Genomic DNA, 26,774 nt, shown 5'->3' with positions numbered 1-26,774 from the left:
ACATCACACAAAAATTATCAATGGAAATCAAATTTATTAACCCATGGAGGTCTGGATTTGGAGTCACCCTCAAAATGAAAGTGGAAAAACACACTACAGGCTGATCCAACTTTGATGTAATGCCCTTAAAACAAGTCAAAATGAGGCTCAGTAGTGTGTGTGGCCTCCACGTGCCTGTATGACCTCCCTACAACCCACACAAGTGGCTCGGGTAGTGCAGCTCATCCAGGATGGCACATCAATGCGAGCTGTGGCAAGAAGGTTTGCTGTGTCTGTCAGCGTAGTGTCCAGAACATGGAGGCGCTACCAGGAGACAGGCCAGTACATCAGGAGACATGGAGGAGGCCGTAGGAGGGCAACAACCCAGCAGCAGGACCGTTACCTCTGCCTTTGTGCAAGGAGGAACAGGAGGAGCACTGCCAGAGCCCTGCAAAACGACCTCCAGCAAGCCACAAATGTGCATGTGTCTACTCAAACGATCAGAAACAGACTCCATGAGGGTGGTATGAGGGCCCGACGCCCAGAGGTGGGGGTTGTGCTTACAGCCCAACACCGTGCAGGAAGTTTGGCATTTGCCAGAGAACACCGAGATTGGCAAATTCGCCACTGTGAGAACCTGCTTTCATCTGTGAAAGCAGTGAGAACCTGCTTTCACAGATGAAAGCAGGTTCTCACTGAGCATGTCACAGATGTGACAGAGTCTGGAGACGCCAAGGAGAACGTTCTGCTGCCTGCAACATCCTCCAGCATGACTGGTTTGGCAGTGGGTCAGTAATGGGGTGGGGTGGCATTTCTTTGGGGGGCCACACAGCCCTCCATGTGCTCGCCAGAGGTGGCCTGACTGCCATTAGGTACCGAGATGAGATCCTCAGACCCCTTGTGAGACCATATGCTGGCGCGGTTGGCCCTGGGTTCCTCCTAATGCAAGACAATGCTAGACCTCATGTGGCTGGAATGTGTCAGCAGTTCCTGCAAGACGAAGGCATTGATGCTATGGACTGGCCCGCCCGTTCCGCAGACCTGAATCCAATTGAGCACATCTGGGACATCATGTCTCACTCCATCCACCAATGCCACGTTGCATCACAGACTGTCCAGGAGTTGGCGGATGCTTTAGTCCAGGTCTGGGAGGAGATCCCTCAGGAGACCATCCGCCACCTCATCAGGAACATGCCCAGGCATTGTAGGGAGGTCATACAGGCACGAGGAGGTCACAGACACTACTGAGCCTCATTTTGACTTGTTTTAAAGACATTACATCAAAGTTGGATCAGCCTGTAGTGTGTTTTTCCACTTTAATTTTGAGGGTGACTCCAAATCCAGACCTCCATGGGTTAATAAATTTGATTTCCATTGATAATTTTTGTGTGATTTCGTTGTCAGCACATTCAACTATGTAAAGAACAAAGTATTTAATAAGAATATTTCATTCACTCAGATCTAGGATATGTCATTTTAGTGTTCCCTTTATTTTTTTGAGCAGTGTATATATATATATATATATATATATATATATATGTGTGTATATATATATATATATATATATATATATATATATATGTTACCAGGTAGGTTATGTGCAAGTAAGCCCAGCTAGCCAAAAATGAAATTATATCTTGCAGCCCCCCCCCCCAAAAAAAAAAAAACCTTATGGTACCATTGGCTATCCTTTAGCCTTTTTTAGCACACCTGCAGACACAACAAGATGTAGTATTTTCTGCAGCAATGTTCATAAGAAATAATCTATATCCTGAAACATGCAATGTGAACATTAATTGGGTTCGAAGGCACTGTAATATGGCATAATCTGAGTTGGCATGATCTCAGTTGGGGGCTCTGCAATAAGGCACGATATGAACTAGAGAGCACTTTAATGTGGCACAATATGAACTGGAGACACTACCGTGTGGCATTGTATGAACTAGTAGCACTGTAATATGCCATAATATGAACTCAGGGCACTGTACTGTGACATAATAAGAACTGTGAGTCACTGTAATGTTGCACAGTTTTAACTGGGGGCACTACAGTATAGAATAATATGAACCGTGTGCTAGAGTGTGGCATACTATGAACTGGGGAAATACAATGCAGCTTAATATGAACTGGGGGAACTACAATATGGCATAACTGAACTAGGGCACTTCAGTGTGGCACAATATGCACTTTGGACACTCTGTGGCATAATATGAACTTGGGGCACAATGTGTACTTACAGCACTAAAATGTGTCATATTGTCAACAGAGGTCACTACAATGTGGCATCTAAGCGGTTCCGCCAGAAACTGATAGACATGTGCACCATAGTGCTGGCATCCACGGGTGTAGCTAAAGTGGAAGCAGGGGGTGCCATTGGTACAGGGTCATATATAGTAGTTGTCTACCAAGTTCCTGGAATTGCCTGCAAAGCAATTGGGTCTGACCTGCTGCCCGGCCTGAAAATAAGGACCTACCAATATTCATATAGGTGATGGTCCCTGTCTATTCCTCTCTGTAATACTCCACAATGATTTGATTCATCTTCCAAGCTCCTGATTCACCCTCACAGAAAACTAATCAGTAAACTCAACACTTTCTGAAAGCAGACTTCTCCTTTATAATGTTCTTTGTGAAGAGAGCTGGGAGTGAGGATTGAGTTCCAAGATTATGAGATGAACTTGGACACTGTGTGGTATGATGCAAACTAGGGTACTACTATTGGCATAAAATTAATAAGGGCACGACTATTGGGCATCTCAAAAATATTTCCAGGATCAGACCCTTTCTTGCCCGTCTATCTTTCCCTTCCTTTTAGAATGTAATCACTCATGAGGAAGTCCCTCTCCCCTCATGTGCTTTTCCTTCACTCACTGGTCATCTCCAGATTGGATTACTGTAAATCTTTTAGAATGTAAGCTCTCACGAGCAGGGACCTCTCCCCACATGTGCTTTCCTTCTCTTACTTAGACTATCATCTTCTCTATTCACACCTTGTATATTAAGTAGAGGCATATGGGGGGGTGTAGTATGGAATGCCGGCGGCCGGGCTCCCGGCGACAAGCATACCGGCGCCGGGAGCCCGACCGCCGACATACCGACAGCGTGGCGAGCGCAAATGAGCCCCTTGCGGGCACGGTGGTGTGCTACGCGCGCCACGCTATTTATTCTCCCTCCAAGGGGGTCGTGGACCCCCACGAGGGAGAATATCTGTCGGTATGCCGGGTGTCAGGATTCCGGCGCCGGTATACTGTGCGCCGGGATCCCGACATTCGGCAACCTGAAGACCACCCCATATGGGGAGGGCTAAGGACTGGAGCGTGGTGGCAGCCAACATGCAGGAATCGGGGTTACACAAACAAATAGAAGCCTCTCAATTCTAATCAACATGATCCCTCAAGGATTTTTTTTTTCAAGTCATTATTATTTCATTATACAGTAGCTATAAAAAAAGCACTTGTTTGCATTTGTTCAAACTGATATATTTACTAATGTGATATTTTATTGTATTCTGAATAGGGTGTTAGTATGCCTTGGCTTCAGAGCCTTTTTGTCATGGGACAGACAGACATCTGAGTCTCAGCTGTAAAGAACTGTCAATACATTGTGAACAGCAATGCAGCTTTCTGACATCAGCTGCCCTGAAGACACAACAAGGTAAATTCATGTCCTTACTTTATTTATGTGTTATTTAAGAATATGATGCAAGAATAATGTATAAACTGGGCTGTACTTAAGTGAATAAGGATCCTGGATCACAAATGCCTATTACTACCAGGGATGTGCGGTGAGATAAATGGCTCAGGAGGTACTGGCTAGCACCAGAGCCAGATTTACAAACAATATATGAGCCAAAGGTGCACGTGGGCAGGGCTGCCAAGAAAAATCCTGGGCCCCGGTACGACAACTTTTTGGGCCCCTCGCCCTGGAGGGAGTGTGACCCCAGCATGCTTGGGGCATGTCTAGAACACGAGAAGCACCCACTCCCCGGAGCATGGCATGCCTCCCTGCCAGGGCAGTAGAGAGCCTGGCTGGGCCCAGGTACTTTTCAGGGAGCATGGCCTAATCACAGGAGGCATTTAGAAAAAAATACAGATTTTTGTATTTTTATTTTAAGCACTTCATTAGCCACACTGCAGCCCAGAAGAGAAGCTGCAGCTGCTGCTTCAAGGTAAGGGGGGGGACCTGGATCCCCCACTGGGCCCTCCATCAGACCAGGGCTCAGGTAATTTGTACCCTCTCCCCCCTCTCTCGGCGCCACTGTACACAAGTGCAGCAGTATTTACTGCTGGAAATTGGTTCTTTTTTAATAGAGATGTGCTGAAAGGATAGGCAGGTGAGGCACTGGCTCACCTGTTATAAACTTTTTACTCCAGAGTTTTCACTATAAAAATCATTAGAATAATACAAAGAGAATATTTCTAACATATTCTTTGTATTTTTCTTATACTTTATCCAGTCAAAACTCGGGTGTATGCGTTAGTATGACAGGAAGGGCTCTGTCTGGCCTCACAGCACGTCACTGATTACTACCCTTCCTTTCCAACAGGTGTGCTTAACATGCGGCCCTCCAGTTGTTGTGGAACTAAACCTCCCAGCATGATAACCAGGCCATCACCCACAGCCTCTATTCTAGTGCAAAGACCAGAGCTTTTTTGTATCTGCGACATAGCTTTCTGTTATAAAATTATATATTGTGTGCCATGAATGTGCTGCAGACTCCAGACAATGCCATCATCATGCATCAGCATATGTTGTAATTAGTGATGTGCACCGGTAATTTTTCGGGTTTTGTGTTTTGGTTTTGGATTCGGTTCCACGGCCGTGTTTTGGATTCGGATGCGTTTTGGCAAAACCTCCCTAAAAAATTTTTTGTCGGATTCTGGTGTTTTTTTTACAAAAACCCCTCAAAAACAGCTTAAATCATAGAATTTGGGGGTCATTTTGATCCCATAGTATTATTAACCTCAATAACCATAATTTCCACTCATTTCCAGTCTATTCTGAACACCTTACACCTCACAATATTATTTTTAGTCCTAAAATTTGCACCGAGGTCGCTGGATGGCTAACCTAAGCGACCCAAGTGGCCGACACAAACACCTGGCCCATCTAGGAGTGGCACTGCAGTGTCAGACAGGATGGCAGATGTAAAAAATAGTCCCCAAACAGCACATGATGCAAAGAAAAAAAGAGGTGCAATGAGGTAGCTGTGTGACTAAGCTAAGCGACCCAAGTGGCCGACACAAACACCTGGCCCATCTAGGAGTGGCACTGCAGTGTCAGACAGGATGGCAGATGTAAAAAATAGTCCCCAAACAGCACATGATGCAAAGAAAAAAAGAGGTGCAATGACATAGCTGTGTGACTAAGCTAAGCGACCCAAGTGGCCGACACAAACACCTGGCCCATCTAGGAGTGGCACTGCAGTGTCAGACAGGATGGCAGATTTAAAAAATAGTCCCCAAACAGCACATGATGCAAAGAAAAAAAGAGGTGCAATGAGGTAGCTGTGTGGCTAAGCTAAGCGACCCAAGTGGCCGACACAAACACCTAGCCCATCTAGGAGTGGCACTGCAGTTTTCTAGTGAGAGGATGAGTGCTTCCATCCTCATGTGAATCTGAACCACTAGCCATGAACATAGGCCAGGGCCTCAGCCGTTCCTTGCCACTCCGTGTCGTAAATGGCATATTGGCAAGTTTACGCTTCTCATCAGACGCTTTTAATTTTGATTTTTGGGTCATTTTACTGTACTTTTGTAGTATACTTGACGACACAGAGGTAGAGCAATGGACTACTGTACCGTACTGCTGTATATATACTGGTGGTCACAGCAACATTCTGCACTGTCCCCTCTTACTATATACTGCGCACAACTAAAATGCAGCACAGGTATGGATGCATAGTATACTTGACGACACAGAGGTAGAGCAGTGGACTACTGTGCCGTACTGCTATATATATACTGGTGGTCACAGCAACATTCTGCACTGTCCCCTCCTACTATATACTGCGCACAACTAAAATGCAGCACAGGTATGGATGCATATTATACTTGACGACACAGAGGTAGAGCAGTGGACTACTGTACCGTACTGCTATATATATATACTGGTGGTCACAGCAACATTCTGCACTGTCCCCTCCTACTATATACTGCGCACAACTAAAATGCAGCACAGGTATGTATGCATAGTATACTTGACGACACAGAGGTAGAGCAGTGGACTACTGTACCGCACTGCTATATATATACTGGTGGCCACAGCAACATTCTGCACTGTCCCCTCCTACTATATACTGCGCACAACTAAAATGCAGCACAGGTATAAACATATACAGGTTGAGTATCCCATATCCAAATATTCCGAAATAAGGAATATTCCGAAATATGGAATTTTTTTGAGTGAGGGGGCGGGATGTACTAAAGCAAAAATGCGGTAAAACCCTCAAAAACAGGGGTCTTACTGCATTTTCATATTTACTAACACCCTACCGCCGCGTTTTCGGCGTCCAGGGTATCGCCATCTCTGGAAATTGAAGCCTGTGGGCTTCTTTTCGCTGACCGCCGCAATCCGCCGACACTGCCGACACCGCCGCAGACAGCCTCCCCCCTCCCCCCCGGCTTACCTTCCTCCAGGCTGCCCTGGACCAAGAAGGTAGTCTCCTCCTCCCCCTAGCAACGCAGCCGGACGTCCTTCCAGCTGCAGGGGGGAGGAGGAGGCGCCGGGGGCAGCCTGATGCTGCTTTTCGGCGTCTAGCCAGTGTGGCGACCCCTGGGAGGTGACTGAGACCCCCCGCAGACCACCTAACAGGTATCGCGGGGGGCCTCCGTCACCGCATCGCGATGTTGATCGCATATGTTAGTACATATGCGATCAACATCGCTGCGGTAACCGGCGAGGAGCGGTGATGTATGTTAATACATCCCGCCCAGGGTGAGATAGTGAAACCTTGTTTTCTGATGGCTCAATGTACACAAACGTTGTTTAATATACAAAGTTATTAAAAATACTGGCTAAAATTACCTTCAGGCTGTGTGTTAGGTGTATATGAAACATAAATGCATTCTGTGCTTAGACTTGGGTCCCATCGCCATGATATCTCATTATGGTATGTAATTATTCCAAAATATGGAAAAATCTGATATCCAAAATATTTCTGGTCCCAAGTATTTTGGATAAGGGATACTCAACCTGTACTGTATTTCTCTAAAACATATTAAACCAGAGAGTCATTTGCACAAGAGAAAATTCATTCTGTTTGCTTCAACATCCAAAATACTGCTTGACCTTCAGTCAGGGACTAGGTAACAGATTGTACTGACCAGTCCCCTAAAGACACTTAGGGGCTCATGTAGAGCCCAGCCCTTCCCCTGCACCCAGTTATGCAGCACCACACTAACATGGGGATACATTTACTAAGATGGGAGTTCTATTTAAGATGGGATGTTGCTCATAGCATTGCTCCCTGGATGCCTGTGCCCTGCCGCAGGCAGTAGTTAAAGGGGGTATGGGTCATTAGGTCGACCACACTTAGGTCGACAGTCATTAGGTCGACCACTATTGGTCAACATACATTAGGTCGACGTGGTCATTAGGTCGACATGAACACGGATAGCGTGGAAAAAGGTCGACATGAGGGTTTTTTTTTTTACTTTTTTGGTGTTGTTTTCTTCGTAAAGTGACTGGGAACCCCAATTAGTGCACCGTGACCCCTCACCATGCTTCGGGCAAGGTGCCTCGCTTCGCTACCGCTGCGCTCGACACAGGTTACTATTCCCAATCGTAGTCCATGTGGATCGTAAAGTATGAAAATGTTAAAAAAGTAATTAAAAAAATGGAAAAACTAATGTCGACCTTGTTCATGTCGACCTAATGATCATGTCGACCTAATGGCCATGTCGACATAATGCATGTCGACCAATAGTGGTCGCCCATAATTACTGTCGACCTAACTGGGGTCGACCTAAAGGTGGATTTATCTGTGGGGGGGGGGGGGGGGGGCGCGGCCTGCCATGCCGCCACAGCAGGTGACGCCCATAGGCAGTTTTCAGAGGTATTGAGGAAGCCGGGAAAACCTAATTTGTATAGGGGAAAGAGTGGCGGACATAGATAGAACATTTCCACTACATAATGGAACAAACTATTCTCATCTTACTAAATACAGTGAAAGAGTGGAACTTCTCTTTCCCATCTTGCAGCTCCAAACAGGTGATTTAGACAATAAAAACAAATTAATCATGCCTCCTATAAGCAGGGCCGAAACTAGGGGGGGGCTAGGGGGGCAGGCGACCTGGGCGCCAGATTGGAGGGGGCGCCGAGACCCCCTAACACCCGCCGCGGTACATACTTTTAAACCCCCTTCTCCCGAGTGCCCAGCTCGGGGGGCGGGGTTTCGCGGAATGACGCGATTGCGTCGTGACGTCACGGCGCAAACGCGTCATTCCACGAAACCCCGCCGGAGGAGGGAGAAGGGGGAGCCCGGAGCCGCGCAGACGAGGAGGGAGAGGCGGCTGAAGAGCGGCGAGAACCGCTTCAAATGTAAGTCAGCCCCTCTCCCTTCCTCTCTCTCTCTCTCTCCCTCCACCACCTGCCGCAATGTGTAAAATGGGGACCTGTGCCTGCCGCTATGTGTAAAATGGGGACCTGTGCCTGCCGCTATGTGTAAAATGGGGACACTTGCCAGCGTACTGTGTAAAATGGGGACCTGTGCCTGCCGCTATGTGTAAAATGGGGACACTTGCCAGCGTACTGTGTAAAATGGGGACCTGTGCCTGCCGCAATGTGTAAAATGGGGACACTTGCCAGCGTACTGTGTAAAATGGGGACCTGTGCCTGCCGCTATGTGTAAAATGGGGACACTTGCCAGCGTACTGTGTAAAATGGGGACCTGTGCCTGCCGCAATGTGTAAAATGGGGACACTTACCAGCGTACTGTGTAAAATGGGGACCTGTGCCTGCCGCTATGTGTAAAATGGGGACACTTGCCAGCGTACTGTGTAAAATGGGGACCTGTGCCTGCCGCAATGTGTAAAATGGGGACACTTGCCAGCGTACTGTGTAAAATGGGGACCTGTGCCTGCCGCAATGTGTAAAATGGGGACCTGTGCCTGCCGCAATGTGTAAAATGGGGACACTTGCCAGCGTACTGTGTAAAATGGGGACCTGTGCCTGCCGCTATGTGTAAAATGGGGACACTTGCCAGCGTACTGTGTAAAATGGGGACCTGTGCCTGCCGCTATGTGTAAAATGGGGACACTTGCCAGCGTACTGTGTAAAATGGGGACCTGTGCCTGCCGCAATGTGTAAAATGGGGACACTTGCCAGCGTACTGTGTAAAATGGGGACCTGTGCCTGCCGCTATGTGTAAAATGGGGACACTTGCCAGCGTACTGTGTAAAATGGGGACCCGTGCCTGCCGCTATGTGTAAAATGGGGACACTTGCCAGCGTACTGTGTAAAATGGGGACCTGTGCCTGCCGCAATGTGTAAAATGGGGACACTTGCCAGCGTACTGTGTAAAATGGGGACCTGTGCCTGCCGCAATGTGTAAAATGGGGACCTGTGCCTGCCGCAATGTGTAAAATGGGGACCTGTGCCTGCCGCAATGTGTAAAATGGGGACACTTGCCAGCGTACTGTGTAAAATGGGGACCTGTGCCTGCCGCTATGTGTAAAATGGGGACACTTGCCAGTGTACTGTGTAAAATGGGGACCTGTGCCTGCCGCAATGTGTAAAATGGGGACACTTTTTCCTGCCGCAATGTGTAAAATGGGGACACTTTTTCCTGCCGCAATGTGTAAAATGGGGACACCTGTCTGCCGCAATGTGTAAAATGGGGAATGGGGACACTTGCCTGTCGTACTGTGTAAAATGGGGACACTTTTTCCTGGATATGAAATGTATGTTAGAAAAGGCAGTTTCTCAGGTAAAAAAGTTCTGAAAGAGATATATATATATATATATATATATATATATATATATATATATATATATAATATTTTTATTCATTTTTTTATTTTATTTTTTTTTATTATTTTTATTTATTTATTGCAAAATATATTATTATTTTTTTGCGGGGGGGGGGGGGGGGTCAAATGACTACCTTGCCCCGGGTGACAAAAATCCTAGTTTCGGCCCTGCTATAAGCAACAGATTGAGCTAAGCTAAAGCCTATAGAGAGGAATGTTTAATCCTATATTGCAGTGTTCTATAAATAAAAGAAATAGAATGTGATAGAATTTACAGGGCACTTGGCCTACAATGCATAGATCCTTACAGACCAAGAAATGTGATATGTCCCCTCGCATAAGCTCCATTAGAGTCATTGTTTATTCCTACCTGACATTTCCATCTAAACTTTACAGGTGCACAAGCATAGGCGTTTATATCGTGGGTGCAATGTGTGCTAGTCACACAGCTACCTCATTGCGCCTCTTTTTCTCTTTGCATCATGTGCTGTTTGGGGACTATTTTTTAAATCTGCCATCCTGTCTGACACTGCAGTGCCACTCCTAGATGGGCCAGGTGTTTGTGTCGGCCACTTGGGTCGCTTAGCTTAGCCATCCAGCGACCTTGGTGCACCTCCTTTATTCTTTGCATCATGTGCTGTTTGGGGACTATTTTTTAAATCTGCCATCCTGTCTGACACTGCAGTGCCACTCCTATATGGGCCAGGTGTTTGTGTCAGCCACTTGGGTCGCTTAGCTTAGCCATCCAGCGACCTTGGTGCACCTCTTTTTTTCTTTGCCTCATGTGCTGTTTGGGGACTATTTTTTTGAAGTGCCATCCTGTCTGACACTGCAATGCCACTCCTAGATGGGCCTGGTGTTTGTGTCGGCCACTTGGGTCGCTTAGCTTAGTCACACAGCTACCTCATTGCGCTTCTTTTTTTCTTTGCATCATGTGCTGTTTGGGGACTATTTTTTTTTAAGTGCCATCCTGTCTGACACTGCAGTGCTACTCCAAGATGGGCCAGGTGTTTGTGTCGGCCACTTGGGTCGCTTAGCTTAGTCACACAGCTACCTCATTGCGCTTCTTTTTTTCTTTGCATCATGTGCTGTTTGGGGACTATTTTTTTTAAGTGCCATCCTGTCTGACACTGCAGTGCTACTCCAAGATGGGCCAGGTGTTTGTGTCGGCCACTTGGGTCGCTTAGCTTAGTCACACAGCTACCTCATTGCACCTCTTTTTTTTCTTTGCATCATGTGCTGTTTGGGGACTATTTTTTACATCTGCCATCCTGTCTGACACTGCAGTGCCACTCCTAGATGGGCCAGGTGTTTGTGTCGGCCACTTGGGTCACTTAGCTTAGTCACACAGCTACCTCATTGTGCCTCTTTTTTTCTTTGCATCGTGTGCTGTTTGGGGACTATTTTTTTGAAGTGCCATCCTGTCTGACACTGCAGTGCCACTCCTAGATTGGCCAGGTGTTTGTGTCGGCCACTTGGGTCGCTTAGCTTAGTCATCCAGCGACCTTGGTGCAAATTTTAGGACTAAAAATAATATTGTGAGGTGTGAGGTGTTCAGAATAGACTGAAAATGAGTGGAAATTATGGTTATTGAGGTTAATAATTTTATGGGATCAAAATGACCCCGAAATTCTATGATTTAAGCTGTTTTTGAGGGTTTTTTGTAAAAAAACACCCGAATCTGAAACACACCCGAATCCGACAAAAAAATTTCAGGGAGGTTTTGCCAAAACGCGTCCGAATCCAAAACACTGCCGCGGAACCGAATCCAAAACCAAAACCCGAAAAATTTCCGGTGCACATCACTACTTAAAAGCAGTGCTTAAAGTGGTTCTAGAGAGGTGGTGGAACTCACCCCCCATCCCCCCAGCGCCCATGCGATAAAGGTATTGCGCGCGCCCCCGAAAAAGGGGCATGGTCTCAAAAAGAAAGGGGCGTGGTCACACAATAGTAATAATGCCCACAGTAGTAGCACCCCTAATACACAATGCCCTCAGCAGTAGCGCTTCTTATACAATTACCACAGTTGTAGTGCCCCATATGCAATGTTCACTGTACTGGTAGTGCCCCTTATATAGAACCCATAGTAGTGGTGTCCATTATGCAATGCCCCCAGTAGTAGTGCTCCTTATGTCCCCAGGAGTGATGCCCCTTATGAAGTGCCCCCTTTACAATGCCCTCATTAGTAGTGCCCCCATTCAGGGGCGGATCCAGAAGAAAATGATAGGGGGGGCACCATGGAAGGGGCAAGTACATTTGCGTGCGGCTTCGGTGCATGTGAGGTGGCGCTTCTTATACAATGCCCACAGTTGTAGCGCTCATTATGCAATGTCCACTGTACTGGTAGTGCCCCTTATATAGACCCCATAGTAGTGGTGTCCCTTATGCAATGCCCGTATTGCCCCCAGTAGTAATGTTGCCTGTAGTAATGCCCCCAGTCATTATGCCCCCAGTGGTAATGCCCCTGCAGTTATGACCCCAGTAGTTTAGCCACCAGTAGTAATGCCCCCCTATAGTTTGCCCCATTGTAGTTTAGCCCCTGTAGTTATGCCCCCCTTATAGTTTAGCCACCAGTAGTAATGCCCCCCTGTAGTTTGCCCCATTGCAGTTTAGCCCCTGTAGTTATGACCCCCTTATAGTTTAGCCTCCAGTAGTAATGCCCCCAATAGTTTAGCCCCTGTAGTTATGCCCCCAGTAGTTTGGCTCCCCCTGTAGTTTAGCCCCCAAGTAGTAATGCCCCCAATAGTTTGGCCCCTGTAGTTATGCCCCCAGTAGTTTGTCTCCCCCTGTAGTTTAGCCCCCAAGTAGTAATGCCCCTGTAGTTTAGCCCCCAAGTAGTAATGCCCCCTGTAGGTGCCCCCCAGTAATAATGCCCCCAGTAGCTGCCCCCCCCAGTAATAATGCCCCCAGTAGCTGCCCCCCCAGTAGTGATGCCCCCAGTTATAATGCCCCCAGTAGTAATGCCCGCCCCCAGTAGTAATGCCCCCCCTCAGTAGTAATGCCCCTTGTTGATGCCCCCCCCAGTAGTAATGCCCCTTGTTGGTGCCCCCCCAGTAGTAATGTCCCCCCGTAGTTTCCCCCAGGAGATGCCCCCGCTGCATTAAGGAAGAAAAAAACATAATACTTACCGAGCCCCGTTCCCGCGCCGCTGCAGTCCTCCTTCTGGCTGGCGTCCTCTCCTCAGTACTATGAGAGAGACGTCATGACTGACGTCTCTCCCATAGCGCACGGCGCAGTGACAGCGCCGGAAGCCGGAGCTCAGTACAGAGCTCCTGCCTCCGGCTACCACTGTGCAGGGAGACGGGCGCTCGCTGGTAACACAATCTCAGCGGGCGCCCGTCATCTCCCCGTGCGGCGCCGACGCCGCGGGGGGGGGGGGGGGGGGCGGAGAGGGGGGGAGCCACAAATGACAGGGGGGGGCTCGGGCCCGAGTGCCCCCCCCCTGGATCCGCCACTGCCCCCATTAGTAATGCCCCAAGTAGCAATGTCGCCTGTAGTAATGCCCCCAGTCATTTAGCACCCTGTAGTTTAGCCCCAGTAGTTATGCCCCCAGTAATTTAGCCCCCAGTGGTAATGCCCCTGCAGTTATGACCCCAGTAGTTTACCCCCACTTTAGTTTAGCCTCCCAGTGGTAATGCCCCCAGTAGTTTAGCCCCTGTAGTTTAGTCCTCATGTAGTTTGCCCCATGTAGTTTAGCCCCCCAGTAGTAATGCCCCAGTAGTTTAGCCCCTGTAATTTAGCCCCATGTAGTTTGCCCCAAGTAGTAATGTCCCCTGTAGTTATGCCCCAAGTAGTAATGCCCCCTTGTAGTTTAGCCCCCCTTTAGTTTAGCCTCCCTGTAGTAATTCCCCCTGTAGTAATACCCCCAGTAGTTTAGCCACTGTAGTTATGCCCCCAGTAATAATGCGCTCCTGTAGTTATGCCCCCAGTAGTAATGCGCCCCTGTAGTTATGCCCCCAGTAGTGATGCGCCCCTGTAGTTAGCCCCATGTAGTTTAGCCCCTTGTAGTATGCCCCCAGTAGTTAGCCCCCTGTAGCTTGCCCCAGTAGTTTGGCCCCCTGTAGCTTGCCCCGGTAGTTTGGCCCCCTGTAGCTTGCCCCAGTAGTTTGGACCCCTGTAGCTTGCCCCTAGTAGTTTGGCCCCCTGTAGCTTGCCCCAGTAGTTTGGCCCCCCTGTAGCTTGCCCCAGTAGTTTGGCCCCCTGTAGCTTGCCCCAGTAGTTTGGCCCCCTGTAGCTTGCCCCAGTAGTTTGGCCCCCTGTAGATTGCCCCTAGTACTTTGGCCCCCTGTAGCTTGCCCCAGTAGTTTGGCCCCCTGTAGCTTGCCCCAGTAGTTTGGCCCCCTGTAGCTTGCCCCAGTAGTTTGGCCCCCTGTAGCTTGCCCCAGTAGTTTGGCCCCCCTGTAGCTTGCCCCAGTAGTTTGGCCACCCTGTAGCTTGCCCCAGTAGTTTGGCCCCCTGTAGCTTGTCCCCTGTAACTTGCCCCCAGTAGTTAGCCCCCTGTAGCTTGCCCCAGTAGTTTGGACCCCTGTAGCTTGCCCGCAGTAGTTTGGCCCCCTGTAGCTTGCCCCAGTAGTTTGGACCCCCTGTTGCTTGCCCCAGTAGTTTGCCCCCCCCTGTAGCTTGCCCCAGTAGTTTGGCCCTGTGTAGCTTGCCCCCTGTAACTTGCCCCCAGTGGTTAGCCCCCTGTAGCTTGCCCCCAGTAGTTTGCCCTCAGTAGATTGGCCCCCTGTAGCTTGCCCCCAGTGGTTTGGCCCCCTGTAGCTTGCCCCAGTAGTTTGTCCCCCTGAAGCTTGACCCCAGTAGTTTGGCCCCCTGTAGCTTGCCCCAGTAGATGCGCTGTACAGTCACACATGTTTAAAAATAAAAAAAGCCACCATACTTACCAATACTCGCTCCGGCGTCCGACCGCAGTGATCTCCTGGCATCCGGCTCCCCAGCACTATGAGAGAGACGCCATGATGTCTCTCTCATAGCGCGCACTGACAGAGCCGGGAGCCGGAGCTCAGTACTGAGCTCCTGCCGCCAGCTTCCACTATGCAGGGAGAACCGGGCGCCGCTGGTAACACAATTTCAGCGGGCGCCCGGCATCTCCCTGTGCAGTGCCGAGACACATCGGGTTAGGTGAGCCGGAGGAGGCAGAACTGCGTTCCGTCTCCAAGTGCAACTGATGGAACGCAGTTCTGCCCCGTTCCGACTCACTTTAACCCTTGCTTAAAAGGGCAGATGATATATACAACTGGGCATGCACTTTTCATTTTTTTATATATATAGCTGGCCAATCAGCAACATTTTCAGACCTCCCCATATATCTGTTGGCAGAGTGTATTGGAATTGCCTGGTGCAGTGACGTCAGTCCACACACAATGACTTAAACAGTAATGCAGGTTTATTCCGTGAACACAGGTGACTCAGATGTAATACTGATATAGGCAATTAGGGGCCCTTATATCATACAAGGTAACAGCAGTGGTAGCGGTACTTATCAGGAGTTGTCTCCGATGGTGAGGAACGGAGGACTGCACAGCCGTGAAGTCTGACTCCCGCTGTAGAGAAGATGGAACGCCCGGCTCAGCGTCAGCTCCGGAGCCGCGATACATGCAATGGAACACTGAGTCTCTGTAGCTCAGATCTGCTCCCGGTCTCAGCTCTGCACGCTTGCACACACCAGGACTCAGTCTCTCTAACTCTCTCACTCTAAGGTGGAGGAGCAGGGATTACATCACATAGCTCCGCCTCCGAGTGACTCTTGGCCCTAGGGGATTAACACTAGGGATGCTCCCATTGACTGCTATGTAGATGGAGATGGAGACAGGTACAGAGCGCACCATAGCCTAACAATATTGACATTTCTATTAGTGATGAGCGGGTTCGGATCCTCGGGATCCGAACCCGCCCGAACTTCACCTTTTTTTACACGGGTCCGAGCGACTCGGATCCTCCCGCCTAACCCGAGCGCGCCCGAACGTCATCATCCCGCTGTCGGATTCTCGCGAGATTCGGATTCTATATAAGGAGCCGCGCGTCGCCGCCATTTTCACACGTGCATTGAGATTGATAGGGAGAGGACGTGGCTGGCGTCCTCTCCGTTATATTAGAAAAGAAAAGAGTAAACTAAGTGACTTAGTTATAATTGTGGGGAGGATTGGGGACGGGGAGCAGCTGTTAGGGAGTACAGTGCAGGGTTTACCACCAGTGAGTTTAATCCTTTGTTTCTCTACATGAAAAAAACGCTCGACCATATCTGTGCTCAGTGTGCTGCACTGCTGCATGATATATCTGTGCTGAGTGCACTGCTCAATCTGCCTAATTGTGGGGACTGGGGAGCAGTTATAGCAGGAGTACAGTGCACAGTTTTGCTGACAGTGACCACCAGTCCAGTATACGTTTGTCTGCCTGAAAAACACTCCTGTGGTGTTTTTTTTTTCTTTCTTCATACTAGTTTAGCAGTCTGCTGACAGTGTCCACCAGGTCCGTTATATACAGTATATTATTATATATAAGCAGTATGGTAGGCCACGGCTGTACCTACCTCTGTGTCGTCAGTGCACTCATCGTCCATAAGTAATATAATACTATACTATCCATCCATCTACATTGTATACCTGTGGTGGGTTTTTTTTTCTTCATACTAGTTTAGCAGTCTGCTGACAGTGTCCACCAGGTCCGTTATATACAGTATATTATATATATAAGCAGTACGGTAGGCCACGGCTGTACCTACCTCTGTGTCGTCAGTGCACTCGTCGTCCATAAGTAATATAATACTATACTATCCATCCATCTACATTGTATACCTGTGGTGGCTTTCAGTTGTGCGCAAAATATGGAGAACAAAAATGTGGAGGTTAAAAAAATAGGGAAAGATCAAGATCCACTTCCACCTCGTGCTGAAGCTGCTGCCACTAGTCATGGCCGAGACGATGAAATGCCATCAACGTCGTCTGCCAAGGCCGATACCCAATGTCATAGTACAGAGCATGTAAAATCCAAAACACAAAAGATCAGTAAAAAAATTACCCAAAAATCAAAATTAAAAGCGTCTGAGGAGAAGCGTAAACTTGCCAATATGCCATTTACGACACGGAGTGGCAAGGAACGGCTGAGGCCCTGGTCTATGTTCATGGCTAGTGGTTCAGCTTCACATGAGGATGGAAGCACTCATCCTCTCGCTAGAAAAAAGAAAAGACTTGCGGCAAAAGCACAGCAAAGAACTGTGCGTTCTTCGAAATCCCAAATCCCAAAGGAGAGTCCAATTGTGTCGGTTGCGATGCCTGACCTTCCCAACACTGGACGGGAAGAGCTTGCGCCTTCCACCATTTGCACGCCCCCTGCAAGTGCTGGAAGGAGCACCCGCAGTCCAGTTCCTGATAGTGAAATTGAAGATGTGAGTGTTGAAGTACACCAGGATGAGGATATGGGTGTTGCTGGCGTGGGGAGGAAATTGACAAGGAGGATTCTGATGGTGAGGTGGTTTGTTTAAGTCAGGCACCCGGGGAGATACCTGTTGTCCGTGGGAGGAGAGGAATATGGCCATTGACATGCCTGGTCAAAATACAAAAAAAATCAGCTCTTCAGTGTGGAATTATTTCAACAGAAATGCGGACAACTGGTGTCAAGCCGTGTGTTGCCTTTGTCAAGCTGTAATAAGTAGGGGTAAGGACGTTAACCACCTCGGAACATCCTCCCTTATACGTCACCTGCAGCGCATTCATAATAAGTCAGTGACAAGTTCAAAAACTTTGGGCGACAGCGGAAGCAGTCCACTGACCAGTAAATCCCTTTCCTCTTGTAACCAAGCTCGCGCAAACCACACCACCAACTCTCTCAGTGTCAATTTCCTCCTTACCCAGGAGAGCCAATAGTCCTGCAGGCCATGTCACTGGCAAGTCTGACGAGTCCTCTCCTGCCTGGGATTCCTCCGATGCATCCTTGAGTGTAACGCCTACTGCTGCTGGCGCTGCTGTTGTTGCTGCTGGGAGTCGATCGGCATCCCAGAGGGGAAGTCGGAAGACCACTTGTACTACTTCCAGTAAGCAATTGACTGTCCAACAGTCCTTTGCGAGGAAGATGAAATATCACAGCAGTCATCCTGTTGCAAAGCGGATAACTGAGGCCTTGACAACTATGTTGGTATTAGACGTGCGTCCAGTATCCTCCGTTAGTTCACAGGGAACTAGACAATTGCTTGAGGTAGTGTGCCCCCGTTACCAAATACCATCTAGGTTCCACTTCTCTAGGCAGGCGATACCGAGAATGTACACGGACGTCAGAAAAAGACTCACCAGTGTCCTAAAAAATGCAGTTGTACTCAATGTCCACTTAACCACGGACATGTGGACAAGTGGAGCAGGGCAGACTCAGGACTACATGACTGTGACAGCCCACTGGGTAGATGTATTGCCTCCCGCTGCAAGAACAGCAGAGGCGGCACCAGTAGCAGCATCTCGCAAACGCCAACTCGTTCCTAGGCAGGCTACGCTTTGTATCACCGCTTTCCAGAATAGGCACACAGCTGAAAACCTCTTACGGCAACTGAGGAAGATCATCGCAGAATGGCTTACCCCAATTGGACTCTCCTGGGGATTTGTGACATCGGTCAACGCCAGCAATATTGTGCGTGCATTACATCTGGGCAAATTCCAGCACGTCCCATGTTTTGCACATACCTTGAATTTGGTGGTGCAGAATTATTTAAAAAACGACGGGCGTGCAAGAGATGCTGTCGGTGGCCAGAAGAATTGCGGGCCACTTTCGGCGTACAGGCACCGCGTACAGAAGACTGGAGCACCACCAAAAACACCTGAACCTGCCCTGCCATCATCTGAAGCAAGAGGTGGTAACGAGGTGGAATTCAACCCTCTATATGCTTCAGAGGATGGAGGAGCAGCAAAAGGCCATTCAAGCCTATACATCTGGCCACGATATAGGCAAAGGAGGTGGAATGCACCTGTCTCAAGCGCAGTGGAGAATGATTTCAACGTTGTGCAAGGTTCTGCAACCTTTTGAACTTGCCACATGTGAAGTCAGTTCAGACACTGCCAGCCTGAGTCAGGTCATTCTGAAGCAGGAGGCATTGAAGGAGGAGCTAAAACAGAGCGATTCCGCTAGGCATGTGGGACTTGTGGATGGAGCCCTTCATTCGCTTAACCAGGATTCACGTGTGGTCAATCTGTTGAAATCAGAGCACTACATTTTGGCCACCGTGCTCGATCCTAGATTTAAAACCTACGTTGGATCTCTCTTTCCGGCAGACACAAGTCTGCAGAGGTTCAAAGAACTGCTGGTGAGAAAATTGTCAAGTCAAGCGGAACGCGACCCGTCAACATCTCCTCCTTCACATTCTCCCGCAACTGGGGGTGCGAGGAAAAGGCTACGAATTCCGAACCCACCCGCTGGCGGTGATGCAGGGCAGTCTGGAGCGACTGCTGATGCTGACATCTGGTCCGGACTGAAGGACCTGCCAACGATTACTGACATGTCGTCTACTGTCACTGCATATGATTCTCTCACCATTGAAAGAATGGTGGAGGATTATATGAGTGACCGCATCCAAGTAGGCACGTCAGACAGTCCGTACGTATACTGGCAGGAAAAAGAGGCAATTTGGAGGCCCTTGCACAAACTGGCTTTATTCTACCTAAGTTGCCCTCCCTCCAGTGTGTACTCCAAAAGAGTGTTTAGTGCCGCCGCTCACCTTGTCAGCAATCGGCGTACGAGGTTACTTCCAGAAAATGTGGAGAAGATGATGTTCATTAAAATGAATTATAATCAATTCCTCCATGGAGACATTCACCAGCAGCAATTGCCTCCAGAAAGTACACGGGGACCTGAGATGGTGGATTCCAGTGGGGACGAATTAATAATCTGTGAGGAGGGGGATGTACACAGTGAAAGGGGTGATGAATCGGACGATGATGATGAGGTGGACATCTTGCCTCTGTAGAGCCAGTTTGTGCAAGGAGAGATTGATTGCTTCTTTTTTGGTGGGGGCCCAAACCAACCAGTCATTTCAGTCACAGTCGTGTGGCAGACCCTGTCGCTGAAATGATGGGTTCGTTAAAGTGTGCATGTCCTGTTTTTACAACATAAGGGTTTTTGGGAGGGCCCAAGGACAATTCCATCTTGCACCTCTTTTTTCTAGATTTTTTCTTTGCGTCATGTGCTGTTTGGGGAGTATTTTTTTGAAGGGCCATCCTGCGTGACACTGCAGTGCCACTCCTAGATAGGCCAGGTGTTTGTGTCGGCCACTAGGGTCGCTTAGCTTAGTCGTCACACAGCTACCTCATTGCGCCTCTTTTTTTCTTTGCGTCATGTGCTGTTTGGGGAGTATTTTTTGGAAGGGCCATCCTGCCTGACACTGCAGTGCCACTCCTAGATGGGCCAGGTGTTTGTGTCGGCCACTAGGGTCGCTTAGCTTAGTCGTCACACAGCTACCTCATTGCGCCTCTTTTTTTCTTTGCGTCATGTGCTGTTTGGGGAGTATTTTTTGGAAGGGCCATCCTGCCTGACACTGCAGTGCCACTCCTAGATGGGCCAGGTGTTTGTGTCGGCCACTAGGGTCGCTTAGCTTAGTCGTCACACAGCTACCTCATTGCGCCTCTTTTTTTCTTTGCGTCATGTGCTGTTTGGGGAGTATTTTTTTGAAGGGCCATCCTGCGTGACACTGCAGTGCCACTCCTAGATGGGCCAGGTGTTTGTGTCGGCCACTTGTGTCGCTTAGCTTAGCCATCCAGCGACCTCGGTGCAAATTTTAGGACTAAAAATAATATTGTGTGGTGTGAGGTGTTCAGAATAGACTGGAAATGAGTGGAAATTATGGTTATTGAGGTTAATAATACTATGGGATCAAAATGACCCCCATATTCTATGATTTAAGATGTTTTTTAGGGTTTTTTGAAAAAAACACCCGAATCCAAAACACAACCGAATCCAACAAAAAAAATTCGGTGAGGTTTTGCCAAAACGCGTTCGAACCCAAAACACAGCGGCGGAACCGAACCCAAAACCAAAACACAAAACCCGAAAAATTTCCGGTGCACATCACTAATTTCTATACAGTAGCTTTGTCAACACTTGTAAGTCTCCCTCAGTGCCGGAAATACCAAACACTGACAAAAGGCAATCTGCTTCTGTCTCAGCCTATCAAGATTTCTCAAAACACACGTAAATTATATCTAGGAGCTGAGGCATTCCCAAGTTCTCCAGTCTAAACATTTCACAACGTGCCAAAGCCTGGTGCTTACTTGCCGAGTTCGGCAGCACAGGTCTCCTGTACAAGTCCACATTGGACAGGAGCTCACTGGCACCTACCACAGTAAAATGTTTTAGCCAGCAGATCTCCTCCTGGCTGCTGGCTCTGCTCCCTGCACCTGATAGGTGGCTGCAGCTCTCATAGGGAATGCATGCTGCGTCCATCTTTGAATTAAAGGGACAGACACGCCAGATGTGACATCACGTTTGGTGCCAAATTCAAACTTTTCAACCTATAAAAGAAAGTCTCTGGGCACCATCCAGTGCTAGAGTTTTATGCACCATACCTAGCACAGCATTTTTTCCCAGTGAACTCCCAGTGTAAATTTATTAGTGACTTCCTGTTCCTGACCTTGGCTACTCTATTTGACCTGATTCAGCTAAACCTCTGGTACTGTTCCTAGTGATTCCTGGTATTGACTTTGGCTGTTCCTTGACTTGTTTCTGCTTGCTCCCTGGTACCACATTGCCCACCTGTTTCTCATCCATTCCTAACGACTATGCTCCTGTTCACCCTGTTCGCCCTAGCTTCTGCCTGTCTTTAGTTCCTTCATATCACAAATATGTACCTTGGAAATCAGACTGAGGGCTGCAATCTGCATATTGGGAGCAACAAAGTCCAAATCTCCTGCTGGGTTCCCAGGTGAAAGTCACCGATAAGATAGACTCTATGCCTCAGTTCTGGGTATATACTGTACCTACTTTAAAGGGTAACTTTACTAAAGCTTCTAAATAGGAAATGTAGTGATGTTGCCCATGGCAACCAGTCAGATTCTGTCTATCATTTCTCTATTGCATCCTAGAAAATGATAGCCTATTGACGGGCACTCCACCCTTTTACTGTAGATGTCTATTTCCTACGATGTTCTGCTCTATACAAATAAGTTATGTTCATTTGATATTACTGCCTCTACTCCTATCAGATTTGTGCTGTTGTGGACTTTATGTATTTTCCTTGGATTTTACAATTTTGAAATTACTTTATGTTAATTTATTATGACATGTTGCTTCTTGACCATCATAATGTAATATGTGTTGCAGTCTTGCAATAAAATCTAAAAAAAAAAATCTACAAATTGTCGGGAGCTGTCCTGGGCTCAGGGAGAGTAGAGCAGCCTCCCTAGTGAAGATCACAGCCCGGTTGCGCAATGATGTAGTTCACCTTGGACCGTGTCATTATGCCCCTGTCCACAACTATAGAATGCTGAGCATCACTGTACTATATACTGGTCAATGTTTTACATATCCACTATGCAGTATGTTACATGTATAATATAGTAATCAGAAATGACCAATCTTCTGTTTCACATTAACAGACACAGTAAAATGTACAATACAACAGATTGCTACATAAAGCTTATCAAACTGAACTCTTTCTGTTTGCAGCATACCAGGAACGCAGAGCACGAGGCAAACTGGTAAGATAAAAGAAACTAGTAATAGCTAACGTGCAAATAGAAATATAGATTAATCAATGCATTTATCTGTAACAGGAAACAATAAATGGGAGTTTATGGGAATTATAGCAGACACATGCATAGGTGGAAACATTTCTATGCAAACAATGACTAATGTACTGTTGCTGGCTCCTTTATAAAAGTGTATGCTGTAGCCAGTTACCCAGAGAAACCAGTTGGATATTAGCTGTGCTCAGTCTAGTGCATGATATACTAATCAAAGCCATGTTTAATTGACTATTAAGGGTTACAGGAGAGCTATGTTATCTGTACCATGCATACAGTGTCACTATTTATATTCTATGTACATTTAGTATACACTGAACTGATGAGAACTGTGACGTTAAACTGCATGTAAACTTGCTACAAATAAGCCAGTCCTTCCCCTTGTTCCTAGTGGTGAGCAACACAATCAGTTACCAATTTGGACACTCAAGAGTGCACCGGAAACTAGGACAATTCTGTACACTAAAGATACACAGAAAAATAACAGAATTTGATGTCAGATTTTTATTTTAAATAATCTGGAAATAATAATTATGGAATGCTATATATATCATTTTAAAAGCTAAAATCCAAATCAAGATGAAAAAGATTGTAATTACCAATAAGGCAGTATTTTTTTATGATCCCTATGTCAGCTATTGATCTTTGTACTACATGGCTTATCTCACTTTTTGTTGATTTAGTCACAGGTGTGTAGGTACCATGTAGGATCACATGAAAACCCCTTGCTGTAATGCAATCACAATTATTAATACAGGAAATAAAAAAAATAAAAATCCAGTCACTCATAAAAATATGGCAGAACAACTTTTAATTACAGTAACCTGTCCAAAATAAACAACTGAGAAAGGTCTCTGCAATTAGAAAATAATCTATCAATCATTCACTGCTTCAAATATTCACTGGGCGGTGTTCCATAATGGGCCAATAAGTCCATAAAACATCAAATCCAATAGTAATTAAATGCAATACAACTAGAGACATACAAGTGTAGTTAATAAAAAAATTAGGAGTAGTGTACCTATAATAAAGTGTCTAATAATAATAAGCCTATATAAAAGGGTCCAACGCTTATTAATAAAAGGTACCAATGACTGTAATAGTAATTGTAATGGTGCAAAGATGAATATATATACATTTGCTTTTATATATATATATATATATATATATATATATATTTTTTTTTTTTTTTCTTTATTTTATTTGTCTCCTATATAATAGCCCAGATCTGTGACTCTGTGACTGTGTATATAACGCTGGGCATGGCTAGGAGCTCTCATTGGGTTAGCAGCAGGTCTATCACACCCAGTCCACAGCTGATTGGGCAAGAAACGCCCTCCCACACAACAGGAACATGCAGTCAGGAGAGACAGTGCCTCCCCTGTCATAATAATAAAAATAATACAAAGAAGATATTTATAAAACAGATTCTGTGATAAATATCTTCTTTTATTATTTTCATTATTTCCCCCCCATGAAAATCCCTGCATATTGGGCTGGGAAACAGCGGGAGAGGTGCCTCCCGCTGCCAATACTAAAGTTCAGGTAGCGGGCAGGGGGCAGGGCGCAGCCATGGGCTGTAAAAGCCCATTGAAATTGTATGGGGAAGCGGCACCTATACTGGTGCCTCAATGACAGGGGCATGCATTCAGCCCACCTGAATGCATGCTCCTGTCAGTCCGCCATATGTGATTGGACCAGCGGGCACATGTGGCGGCGCAATGCAGTGGGCATCGTGGCGGCGGGACCCAGCAGAGAAAGAGTGGCTGGTGGCAGACCTGGATCAGCCATTCTTCAGAGCTCGGCAGCGGAGAGCGGCTTCCCATTTCAAAAATGGCGCCTCAGCGTCATTTTTGAAATTCAAGATGGCCGCCGCGTCATCGCCCCATCCCCTCAACTGGCTTATATAAGCCAGCGACGAGGCAACGGTGGTCAGTCCGGCGGCGGGGAGGTAGCAGGCAAGAGCTCTCGAAGATAGAAGACGCCAGAAGCTCTGTGGCAACGGACATGCAAAAGAGCTTAAAGGCCGCCGCCCCAAAAGTGAAGATGCCGGAAGCCCTGAGGATGCGGTGGCCATGCAAAAGAGCTTAAAGGCCGCTGCCCCCAGGTGAAGGTGCAGCTAAATAAACTGTTACAATATTAGGTGTCTATGTTTTTATTTTAATATTTTCTTTACAGGCGTACTACAGGGCCCTTAATGTCCAGGAGTGCTGGCACTTGTGGTTCTCCAAGTGCCAGCATGCTGGGACAGGCTTGCTGGGACCTGTAGGCCGCCTGTAAAGAACAATATTAGTATGCCTTAAACCCCGCACCCACCACCACCAGGGGTGCGGGGCATAGCACTGGGCTTTCAGCCCAGTGCTGGTTGTTGCTCAGGAGGGGGGACCCCATTTAAGATTGCCCCCTCCGGCATCAACAATCCCCACTCCCTAGCTGCAGTGCAGTTGGAACAAAAGCTGCTGCGGCCACCGGCATAGATGTGTATGTAAGCGGAGCAGCAGAAAACTTTCATAACCCTCCCTGCACCGCATACTCTCTGAGCCCCAAAGCCTCCTCTGCACGTGATGTCACAGAAGTGCCACCCCATCACAGTCGTGCCCAGTACCCCAGAGGCCCTGACTACACAACACAGTACCTGGGCTGCCGGCCTGGAAGCCCCGAGATGGCTAATGTAACGGATAGAGTGGGTGATATCGCGGAGGGTAATGTCTGGACGCTGAATCAATGTAAAAGGTGACAGTGCTGTGCAGTGCAGTGGGTGTGCAGTGTCACTGACACTGCACAGCACTCTTGCCTTTTACATTGATTCAGCGAGTCAGTCAGTTCTGCCAGCCAGTCACTATTGTTAGCGCCGGTGTCCCAGCGCACCAGATTACAGGGAAGTAGATGCACTAAATAAACTACAGCTCCCAGCAGCCCTTAGCGCCGAAGCATTCTGGCACTAAGGCCTGCTGGGAGCTGTAGTTTATTGAGTGCATCTTCTTCCCTGTAATTCGGTGCAATGGGACACCGGCGCTAACAATAGTGACTGGCTGCTTGGCTGCTGTGCAAGTCTCCGGGAGAGCCACTGCCAAAGGCAGGACAGCAGTACTTATGGGCCCCATCCGCGGCACCCCCACCGGTGGCTCCGGTACCCCTTCCTCACCTGCAGCACCCCCCGCACCCGCCCCTCCCTCACCCGCGGCACCACAGCACCTGCCCCTCTCCCACCTGCAGCACCCCCGCAACCGCTCCTCCCCCACCCACAGTGGCTCTGGACCCCTCCTCCACCCGCAGCACCCACACACCCGCCCCTCCCCCACCTGTGGCACCACCAAACCATCCCCTCCCCCACATGCGGCACCCCTGCAACCACCCCTGCCCCACCCGTAGCACCCACGGTCCCCCTCCCCCATCCGTGTCTCCCTGCACCCGCCACTCTTAAGGGTTAAGGGGGCGTAGCCCCTCACGACGGTGTGAATAGCGCCCATAGGGCGTGATGAATCACCTAGTTTTATACATTTTTCTAAAGTCATTAATGATAACATACATCATGAGTGGCCGTACTGTTAATCGTTTGGATTATTTGTTTATCTGAATATATTGTACAGATTGGTAGATGCTAAGATCAGCATATTGTGACCACACTCCTTTCTTTGGCTATAGGATTTTTTATATCCATATTGCATTTATTGTGAACAAGTTTCACATGATCTGTTAAAGTTCTCATATTGGTATGTATACTTACCCTCCTCCTATCCATATTGCATTTATTGTGAACAAGTTTCACATGATCTGTTAAAGTTCTCATATTGGTATGTATACTTACCCTCCTCCTATTCAAGATTTACACTTATCCCTTATTAAATTCTGGTATGTGATTATATGGATTTTATTCCTCCCTCTCACTAACATTGATCTCTATCAATTGATATTTTCAGACCTTCTATTTGAACATCTATGTCTAATTATTGACCATAGAAGGATCATATAATTGTGCACTGATATAAGACCCCTGAAGAACACCTATGGATGAAACGCGTTGGGTTTATATGCTGATCTGAACTGCAATCATAATCTTTGTTGTTCCACTATCATCCACATGGTCATTTGTTTTATGTCAATATTGGAT

The 26,774-nt window shown here is 47.7% G+C and overlaps 1 protein-coding gene across 2 annotated transcripts in view; it reads left to right on the top strand.

Annotated features, from left to right (window-relative positions):
- Positions 1–26,774, top strand: part of ITPRID1 (ITPR interacting domain containing 1) — a 478,387-nt gene that overhangs the window by 150,390 nt on the left and 301,223 nt on the right. For both annotated transcript variants that reach the window (XM_063922570.1, XM_063922569.1), the window contains exons 2-3: positions 3,496–3,633; positions 22,587–22,618. In XM_063922570.1, the coding sequence (XP_063778640.1) occupies positions 3,593–3,633; positions 22,587–22,618 (73 nt within the window). In that variant the 5' untranslated portion in view covers positions 3,496–3,592. The remainder of the gene's footprint in view (positions 1–3,495; positions 3,634–22,586; positions 22,619–26,774) is intronic.

Source organism: Pseudophryne corroboree, chromosome 5, assembly GCF_028390025.1.
Source record: "Pseudophryne corroboree isolate aPseCor3 chromosome 5, aPseCor3.hap2, whole genome shotgun sequence".
In the NCBI taxonomy this organism is placed as follows: domain Eukaryota; kingdom Metazoa; phylum Chordata; class Amphibia; order Anura; family Myobatrachidae; genus Pseudophryne; species Pseudophryne corroboree.
This window is presented reverse-complemented; position numbering and strand designations above follow the sequence as displayed.